Below are 10634 nucleotides of genomic sequence, written 5' to 3'. Positions count from 1 at the left end.
TTTCCTACCACCTCGACTCTACCCAATTGACATCAGTTCAAGAACTACCTTGGATCGAGAGCATCAGATCGACGAATCCTATCCAAAATAAAAATAAATTATTTACCGTCCCATCGAGTCCAATTGGTTTTATACCTTTATCGAAAAATAAAAATAAAAAAAATCCAGCCCAATTGGGTGTAATTGATGCCCGAATTCAATGTTATCGGATTGAATCCAAATCTATTGACAACCGTAATCTAATTCTCTGAAGCTGTAACATTGCAGTATTGCACCCCATGCTTGCTAAGAGTAAGAAATGATGTTTCACAGCATATGTACAACAGTATCAGGTGACAACACTACAAAACTGGGTGCAACATTTTACAGTGGAAAGTGAAATCTGCAGTACTAGTACAGAACAGAAGACATGCTTTTCTGTACCATAGAATTCGCAAGCTAAACTTCTCCTTTTCCTAGTTTAAAATGATGGGTTTTTGGAGACCGGGTTGGGTCTGAAATGCAAAACAAAATTGGAAAGAAAAACGACCAAAGTTCTTAAAATCATGTATTAGGTAGTAGAGCTCAGCAACACCATCAAAAGCTTCAAATCTGGAGGTAAGACTGCTACATGGTTAAGATCATCCGTTAGTAAAAGGTGGCTATCAATTACACCCAGATGGGTTAGTCATAGTTGAATCACAAGAAACAATTTGATCAATAATAACAGGAAAATATCGATTATCACACCTAGCTAGATGATAAAGCAGCACACAGAATCTGCCCATATGCGAAACCGTAAGCAACTATTTCGCAATTAAGACACAAATAGTAAGCTTAAAGCACCAAGCACAGACTCAGTGCAGAAAGAGAGAGAGAGGGGCTCGGGTATGATCTATTTCTGCCCTTTCTTCTTCCACAAGTCTCCAAACATCCGGATCCCGGAACCCTTCCTCTTCCCACTTCCAAATCCATCATCTAAATCATCTCCCAGCATTGGAGACCCCACAAATCCAGTGTACCCACCAGCCGTTTCAAACCCACCATCGCTGAGATGCTTTTCCATCGAGCCATACCTCCCTGCTACCCTCCCATTCATCTCCACTCCACCAGCTAGCACAGCTGCACCTGCATCTGCTGCTTTCCTCCATTGCTCAGTCTGCACCCTCAGCTTCTTCATCTCTGTCTCTAATGCTGCCTTTGCTCCCTCCTCCATCTCTAATTGCTGGTTCAGTCGAGCCACATTCGCCTTACTCTGTTCCAGGTCCTCTCCCATTTTAGCCAGCTTCAGAGCAGTTTCTTCCTCCATAACTAGAAATGCAGCTGACTCCACTGCTGCCTCCTTTACTTTCCTTTTCAAAAGCTCGTTCTCTTCCCGAACCACCTCCAATTGCTTCTCCTTCTCAGCCAATTTCTCTTTGAGCAACATGATCTCTGCACTCACCAAGCCCCAGTCATCCGATGGTGGTTTCACCGGCTCTAACACTAGTGTTGCTTCAGTTTCAGCAATGTGACACCCAACTTCAGCTTCACCGGCTTCATTCTCTTCTTGCTCGGTCATGTTCGTAAGCTCGCTCTTGGGTTCAGAGGGGATATTATCCAGTGGAACTTCGAAAACATCAGTTTCTGACCAACTCTCTTCTGGATTGCTGAAGCTAGTTTCCCTATTGGAATTATGGATTTCCTCTAGAGGAAGTGGCTTTTCTACTTCTTTAGTGGTCTCCTCGGCGACTGGCTCCCTGGCCTTCTTCTCCAGCTCTTCTTGAGCTTCTCTCTTGGCAGCTTCTGCAGAAGCCAACTGCTCTTTCAGTTTCTTCAGCTCTTCTTGGGCCTGACCCAATTGAGATTCCAGGTCGGTAATGCGGGTGCCAAGCTTCTTTTGATGCAACGGATCGGATTGAGTTCCTCGTGGAGATCGACGCTCACCCGCCTTTGGACTTCGATCAATAGTGGGTCGATTGTGAAGCGGATCAGCCTCATGACCAGACGTCCTGAGATGTACTGGAGCACGAGTGGCTTTCCTCTGAGGCAATTCTGACCCTCTGTTCTTCCAACAGAAAAGTTAACAAAAAAAAAAAAACAAGTGGACACAAAAATTAATGGCATTTAGATGATGATATTAACTTCATTATTCTAAATTTCGATTCAAACAAACAAGTTTTGATTCATAATATAAGAAAATTTACTTTTGACATCAGACTGGAACCAATCCACATCCCACCCTGAATGAGATTTAACACAATTCAGAAAGCTAAAGAATTCAATATTCTCACTAGAACTGTGACTAGGGCCACACTGAACTGAGGCCCAACTGATCAACAGATCTTGGCCTCCATAGGATGTAGGACTATAGTAGCATTTCAACAACAATGGTCCAAAAGTACGTGGTCCTATCATGGACATCAAAAGCCATCCGTCCTGCCCAGTGCCCATCAACTTCCACGTAAAGTAAAAGGTGGAGTGAGGTGGCCATTGCTTGGAAGTGCTTTTGCTTCTCATCAAGATGAAAAGAGGGAATTATAACCAAATTAAATTGGCTGCATCTACATAGAATTTTCTTAGGTTGTGGTTGGTATAGTTGCTGCTTTTACTAGAATCATTTGGCCTTTTTATTGTCCACTCCACCTCAGAATTCATTTATTACCCAAATGTATTTATCTATCCCCCCCTAAACATCATCCCCGTGAATTGAGAATCTTTCCCCAATCTTTCTCCCTTGACGCTCACCCAAACTGTGCGATCGCATTATAAATTTTGAGGTGGACTGAACTCAAAATTTTGAGGTGGACTGAACCCAAACTGTGCGATCGCATTATGTATTGTCCACTCCTGCATATTTTTTATAAAATAGGCCACTGTTTATATTAGTATTAAATGCCGGTATAATTACTTCTTCATCAAACATCAAATTTGATATTTCTATTATAAATGCCAATAACAATATAATGCATACATTTTTTTAGTGAGAGTGATTATCTGAGGTTATATGACAAGATAATTTCTAAAAAATTTTTGTATTGATAAACCCCAAATACTTCTAGTAAAAACAATAATGATACCAAACACAACCTAAGGTGGTGGTCTTCGAATGGATGTTTTTAAATGGTAGTTTTCGCATGAAAACAGGCTCATCAGGCTCTGTATAATTAATGGGTTATTACCATTTTCATAATTCGAAAATAGTGGCTATACATTTTCATTTTAAAAGTAGGTCATGCTGATATTTTTTGCTGCATTTTTTTTATAATACTAAGTCAGCAAAAGGTAGGCAAAATAAATAGAAAGCAGACTTCATTGAGATGACAACATATTTGCAAATTTAAAATAAAATACTATAGTGGGTTTTTACGTCACAACCACCATTACACAAAATTACTACAATTGTACTAAAGAGAAGCTTATGTTACTTTCCCCCTTTTATCTTTAATAATTAAAAAAAAGGCATGCATATCTTCTTCTTTTTTTCTTCATACTTAATTTTTCTGATTTTTTCTTTTATCCTTCTTTGTAGCATGTAACAATCGCAAGAGTTATCTTTCCCTGATGTATAATATCTGAAAACAAGTTAATTACCATCTCTCTACCAACTGATGGTGGATCAGTTAATGGGATTTCTGATTCGTTGTACCATCTCAAATGAGATCAGTGTTCAAAATGAAAATAGACGAATAAGCACTGCTTTTAGATTGTGAAAAACAGTGAAGCACATTAACAACTTCTTTTGAAGGAATTGTGCACCTAAAGTTCTTGGTTCTCATAATTTTTCATGGGTGTAAAAATTTTTGCCTCAGTAGCCATTAGTTCTTTGCTCAGGTAGACACTCAAAATTTTAGAACATATTAATAGACAAGGCCCTTCTCTTGTGCAGGGAAAGAAGGAGGCCTCTAAAGAGTCAAGTCCTTACCAATTTCAAATTTAAAATGGGAGACCAAAGGGGGCAGTACTAATAAACAAGTTTTTTTTTGGTAGAACTAATAAACAAGTTTAGGGATGCAAACAATGCCCCCCCATCCAAATTCGAATTCAAATCTTACTCAATTATAGCAATCCCAAAGCAATCTGATTGAATATGGATCCTCCCCAGTTCAATTCCATATGATCCATACAATAAAATACAAATATATGTATGTTTATACTTACATAAAAAAAAAATTATTAGTAACGATTGGTTTTTAAAAAAATACCTGAAGTCTCATGGAAATTCTTTTCAAATCAATTTATTAATGATATATATTAGCAAAAACATTTTTAAATCATTGAAAGATTTGTTGCTTTGTATTTTAATGGATAAAATAATTAAATAATAAAATATTGGAGGGTATGGTATAACTTTTAACTTTATAGCTTATTCTGTTTTTGGGAAATAAAAAAAAAATATTCACTTTTCAACAAAAATTGAAAAAAAAAATAGCATATTTAGTAAAAGACAGCTTCGGTCACTTCATCTGTTATCGAACGGCCCCAAACTCCGAAAGTCTAATTAATCCTTGAGATGGGTGAATCCCTAGATGCGATCTTCATATGCCCACTACTACTTTTAAGCAAAATCAATCACAACCATCTAAGATTTTGGCGAGGAAGCTGTTTGTGATTTTGATTGACTGAAACAAGTCTATCTAGCTACAGGAATTTGAAAATGGGATATGAAGTGAATCACTGATAAAAGAAGAAAGAGGTTACTGACCTCGGAGAAAGAAAGCAATAAAAAATAGAAATTTCAATTTTCAAATCGGTTGGAGATGAGCTTTCTATTCTAAAATCTTACCTCGACCTCGGCATGTTGAACAAGTTGCACAAGGAGAAGCGACAAGTAGGTCAAGTCCCCGTCCTCTGCAAAAACCGAAGAAGGCAGATATGCAGATATCCGTTAAAATAATGTTTCACATTTAACAGTAATTTAAAATGAAGAAAAAATAAAGGAGAAGTATGGGAATATTCTGAGGAGTTAAGGGGAACACGTTCCGTTTTGGGACCTTCGAACCGTTGGATGAGATTTTGAATTCGTTAGCGTGAAATTTGAGGAGAATCCAACGGTGGAGAGGCAGGGAGGGACGTACACCTGCAGTCTCTGACTAAGAAGCAGATAAAGCTCTTAGCTCTGAGCTCTTCCCTTCTTTTATCCTCAAAAGACGGACATGATTCCGTAACAGAGAGAGAAAGAGAGAGAGAGAGAGATTCATAATTTCGGATAAGGAAGAGAGGAGGAGGAATCTCCGATTTACTGGCCGACGGTCGGAGTTTCTCGGAGCTCACACGACGACAGTAAGAGAGACTCAATGCCACCATAAAACTGTGTTCCTTTTTTTCTCCTTTTCATTGTACTTTGGAGCTCTAGAATCCTGTAATTGAAACACAAACCAGCACAAAAGAGGGAGAGAAGTTGAATGCAGTTGCTCCTCAGCTCAGATCTTGAAGCATTACCAGGAGATCATCAGATCTAAAACTAGACAAACACAGACTCTCTCCCTCTCTCACACATTGACCGGACGGAACAAGACTCAAAACGAAAATTAGCCAGGCGAAAGAGAAAAAACAATCAACAATAATTTTCAACAGAACAACATTCTCTAACAAGACAGCGAGGGAAAACCAGATTCAACAACAAGCGAGAGAAATTGATACCTAGAGGCGAGATGAGATCGGTGCTTGGTCGTCGAGGGAAAAGAAGGCAGGCAGGCAGGCCTTCAATCACCTTCTCCTCCTATAGTATCCCGGATTCTCAGAGAACATCCATGAAAAACGAGGACAAAGATGAAAATTTACAGAGCTGGGCGTGGAGAGCTATTTATAGTTGACAATCTGACAGACAGCAACGTTCTTTTCCTTTCAAAACAAAACCCCAGAAGGCGGTAAAATCTGTAATTCACAGACACAGACAGAGAAAGAGTTAGAGAGAGAGAGAACGAAGTTTTGAATTAAAGTTAATAGAGTGAGAGTGAGTGGATATAAGAAGCAGGAAGGAAGAAGCAGAAGAACTACAGGACAAAAGAAGAACTTTGAAGCTCGAAGACACAATCGAACTGCGAATCCTCCTACGCTTCTCGAAAATCCAACCTGTGCGCTGATTGAGCAGAATCTTGGTTGGTTGCAGGAAGCATCTGAACCATTTGATACAGCTCAAAGCTCGACTGTTGCACCACGCTGTTCCTTCACCTCTCGGCTCTCGCCCACTAGACTAGAGTACTAGTACTAGTCGCTACAAAACAAGACAACGCTGATCCAGTGGGGTAATGGAGCACCCAAATACTCGTTTTGGGACGTCAGATTTTGACTTTGGGGGGTCCCTAAAATATATTGATTGGTGGATCGTGGGTCCTACTTTCCAGCTCTGCTTCCCACCTTTTGTTTGCTTTGCCCCCAACTAGGGGAAAGCGAGCAGAGCAGGGGTGACTGGTGACTGGTGACTGGTGAGCACTGAGGTTGCTTCCTTTTGATGTCCGTGTCCCCACTCGGCCACTCCCCATCAACCCAACGCATTCGGCACGTGGTTAGTTTTAAAGTTTTCTGATCAATCCTAGTCGTCCATCCCTTCGTCGACAAAGTGGGCCCATCTTAATTCTGAATTTCTAATTAATAGGGATGTCAAATGACAATGTCCATGAATCGGGTCAAATGGTAAACCCGGATTGATCCAACATATAGGAACGGGTTTTTTCAAATATAGATCGGGTTAGAGTTTTGATCCTTTAAGCTAAATCGGGTTCGGGTTTGATTGACCTGTTCGGTTGTGTCATAATGCTTCTACATATATAGAATAGCCTTAAAATTTGAGATTTCTTTTCATTTTAGTTTTGGTTTTCCTTCTCTTCTCTGAAGTGACACCTTATAACTCATAAATCAAATTTTAATTTAATATTTTTTTATAGATTTTTAAAATCTGTTTAGAAAGGATGTGAGTCGGGTCAGGTCAATATCAGGTTAAACCCTACAAGGTCAGAATGGGCACAGATATATATATATATATATATATATATATATTACTTCGGTTGGGTCAGGTTCAGGTGGTAACATTGGAGGGTCGGATTAGAGTTGAGACAAACCTGTATCAAATCTGACTCGTTGACATCCTTAATTCTAAACATCTCTATTAAGAAAAAACTAGTATAAAGACAGTAAAGTTATCTATTTAGACATTGTTTGGCAAGTCTTTTTAAGTAGATTTCTCAATAGTTCGGTAGATCCAAAGACATATTGAGCTTGTTGGAGTTAGTCTTTAAAGATCAAAACTGTTTGGTAAGTATCTTGGCTGTTGGGCTGTTAAAAAAACAGATTAAAAGGATATTTGAGATGTACAAAAAGACCAAAAAAATTCATTTAAAGCTTCTCAATTTTTGACAATTTTGATATTTTTTTATGCTCGTCTTCAAGTCTTTTCATCCTTCTATTATCAAACTAAAACATCAAAAACTTGGTGCAACTTTGTAGATATAACAAAGCATCAATTTTCTTTTCGTGTGATTGATCAAGTAGCGCATTATTCTATTGTACGGAAATGAATCAAGTAGACAATCCCGGATTTCTATCTCATGAGACCGGATCTATTCCTCACATAGAACACCTCACACCATACATTGCGAACATCTCCCTTGTAAGTTTTTATTCACAAAAGATGTCCCCAATGCAAGGTGGATGTGCCTGTGAGGCGGCCATGTGTGAGGAGCAGATCCCATTCCCTATATCTCATGATGTATTCCTAAGATAATCCAATAGTTCGAATTGCAGTTGCAGCCATCGTATCTGCAAATGGTTTCTAATTGTCCAAATTCAAATTGAATCCTATTAAGGATGATCTAAATTTGATCCATTTATTCATCAGTAAATTTTGTTTCAATGTTGTCTTTTTAATAATTTGTCATTTTTTTTTTTGTGTTTTAATAAAAAAATTGTCTTAGGTTCGCATTTCATACAAATATTTTTCAATTCATTTTGTTCATGAAATATCTTATGATTATCAATAACATATAATTTTTTGATCATTTTTAATTTAATTTTTTATAGTATTTAATATCCAATTGGAATCCATATTAATCCGAATCTAATATAAATGCAATAGATAACAAACACCCAATTCGAATTTGAATTTCAATCAATAAACTACATTGGGGTTGAGTTGGGGCCCAGTGATCAATTTAGAAATTCCCAACCCTACTCTAACTCTTCTCCTTGATCACTCATTCACTCCATCGGTTGAAGTAAAAAATAAATTAATTAATTAATAGTGATTTCAAATTATCTTTTGAAGTTATTTTAAATCAAAATAAACCAATAAATACTATAGGTTATAATACATATTAATACATGTATTTGAGGTAACTTTGACCAAATCAACAAAGCATTAAAAGTGAAAATCCACTTCTGCTGCTTGTTTTTGGTCCAAATGGTCTAACTGTCTGGTCCAATCAAGTCTAACAACAATGACATTGAGTGTAGGTGCAGCATGGGTCGGGTGGGATTAGGTTTAGCATTTGTCAAAATTTGAATATTTCGATCCAAACCCTAGCCCGGGTCCAATTAATGTAATTGAATTAATTCTTCAATTCGGGCAATCCGGCCCCTAATATGGAGTGGTCCTCCGGACACCCCATGTGAAATCCAATCGATTCTGTTTACCTTTCTATTTAGCCACTGCATGTGAAGATTAATGCTTGAGATGGGCCCCGTAAATCAACAACCACCCTTTCCTAAATCGAGATCATACATTCTCTCCCAACTACTCCCAGGTCCAAAATCATTGCTCATGTTAATATCATCTCCACTGTTGGTACATCACATGATCAACATTGATGGGAGATAAATTTTATCATAATAAGTAGGGTAAATTACAAAGGCCACATATAATATGGGATCATTGACAATTTCCCCTAAATTTTCATTTGCGACAAAGACATTTGAACTTTTATTTTACAATAAATACTTTTTTTGTTCGTTAAGTTAGATAATAGAATGCATTAATTTATCTAGTATTTTTTATTTTCTTTTTCTTGCACTTTTCTCTTATACCTTCATTGATCCAAAAATACCTCCATTTTCTCGGAATGAAACTAGTTAAAATAACAAATATCATTTCATTAATATATTATTCTTGTTTCTTTTCACCAACATAAATGTCTCTCTTCATCTTAAAATATAAAAATTATCCACTTCATTCTCAAATAAATTAAAAAAAAAACAAATGGAATCTTAAATTTATGTTTATCAGAAAGAAACCTCTACCACTTCATTTGAATATTGAATCCAGCTAGAAATCCGTAAGGATCTATTAAACCAGTAACCTAATCGAATCATAAATCATTCAAATAAAAAAGAAAACGATAGTTTGGGGGTTTAGAAAATTTCAACAACTGAATGAAAATCTTTTTGGAAGTTAAATGGGGGCAGGTATGTCACAAATGAAACTTCAAGGGGTAATTGTTGGTGACCCCTTAATACTGGGGGTTTTTGTAATTTACCCAAAGAAATATTATGATGATTAATTGGAGATCAATTACTCAAATTGATTCATTACATTGCAATTTAAACTAAAAAAAAAAAAGGCTGTTACCTAATATTGGTCCCAAGATATTTAGGGTTTTGGGAGGGGGAGACTAGGTACAGTATCCTTTTCATACTTGAACCCGCATTCTCATACGTGCCAACCCAATATTTTTCCATTACACCAAGTAATGGCCCCTAAACTAGTAGACTCAAAAGTTTTTCAATTATTTATGAAACATCATGCCAAACACTCTTTTCATATTGATTTTTGGCTACCTTATGTATGTATTTGGTATAGCTTCCATTTATTATATTTGAATTTGATTTATCTTCAAAATCAAGAATTATACTTGATAAACAGTTTATTGACAACTAGGTGCCATTAGGCACCACATCAGCAATACAATAGATAAACGCTCAACCGTTGGGAAAAGCGTTAAAATAAAACTTCCCCAATAATTGATATACAAAAAAATCAAGACCAACTTTTGTGAATACCAGTTGGAAGGGATAAGAGTTAACCATTAACAATATACAAATTGATTTAGTACCTATACCACTGGTCATATTATTACCAAATGTTTGACTCACAAAGCGATCAACAATTGCAAAGTTATTAGGGTTTCAAGTTGTTATATAATCAATTCACTTGACCATCTAGACACCAAAGGTACTGGTAGAGAATTAATGTCGGTTGGTCATTGAGAAGCAGCCTTGGATGTAATCGCCCTTCTCTTTTTATATCCATGAACAGAACGGTATATTTTTTCTTCTTTTTTTTTATTGAGAGAGAGAAAGGTTGGCTTAGGAAGGCTATGGTCCTTAAGAGAGATATTCCAAGAACAAAATAATAGTTTTCCTTGTGCAAGAGAGGCTGATTTCGTCCTAATAAACCTTGTTCTGTGATCACGTTCAAATGAATAAACCAATATGTTAAAAAAATGATTTGGAATCAGAACTGTTCTAGTCACTTGTTTCTTGATCGATGGTTTGACCGTTCGGTTCGAACAGGCGGTTCATTCTGACAAAAAAACTAAAAAATAGCTGAAAACCGCTAAACGGGTCGATGGTTCAATCGCCTGGGTTAACGGGTTTGGAGCAAAATGAAAACAGTTGTTTGGACAGTTCTCAAGCCGAACAGTCCGACCGTTCAAGTCAATGGTAGTTCAAAAACATTGGAA

At 37.1% G+C, this 10634-nt stretch overlaps 1 protein-coding gene across 3 annotated transcripts; it reads right to left on the bottom strand.

The window, feature by feature from the left end:
* Positions 1–592: 592 nt before the first annotated feature.
* Positions 593–6166, bottom strand: LOC104610069 (interactor of constitutive active ROPs 4-like). 3 transcript variants are annotated; one of them, XM_010276557.2, is made up of 4 exons: positions 6034–6166; positions 5602–5835; positions 4745–4809; positions 593–2021 (listed from the first exon to the last, which is right to left on the bottom strand). In XM_010276557.2, exons 3-4 carry the CDS (start codon positions 4756–4758, stop codon positions 875–877), a joined length of 1161 nt encoding a protein of 386 aa, XP_010274859.1. In that variant the 5' UTR covers positions 4759–4809; positions 5602–5835; positions 6034–6166; the 3' UTR covers positions 593–874. The 3 variants fall into 3 exon arrangements, with proteins under 3 accessions (XP_010274859.1, XP_010274850.1, XP_010274840.1); XM_010276548.3 differs by having other exon boundaries at positions 5975–6159; XM_010276538.3 differs by having other exon boundaries at positions 5959–6151.
* Between the last annotated feature and the right edge of the window lie 4468 nt (positions 6167–10634).

Source organism: Nelumbo nucifera, chromosome 4 (assembly GCF_055504915.1).
Source record: "Nelumbo nucifera cultivar China Antique chromosome 4, China Antique-T2T, whole genome shotgun sequence".
Classification (NCBI taxonomy): Eukaryota; Viridiplantae; Streptophyta; class Magnoliopsida; order Proteales; family Nelumbonaceae; genus Nelumbo; species Nelumbo nucifera.
Note: the sequence above shows the minus strand (reverse complement) of the source record. Positions and strands in the feature narration are given on the sequence as shown.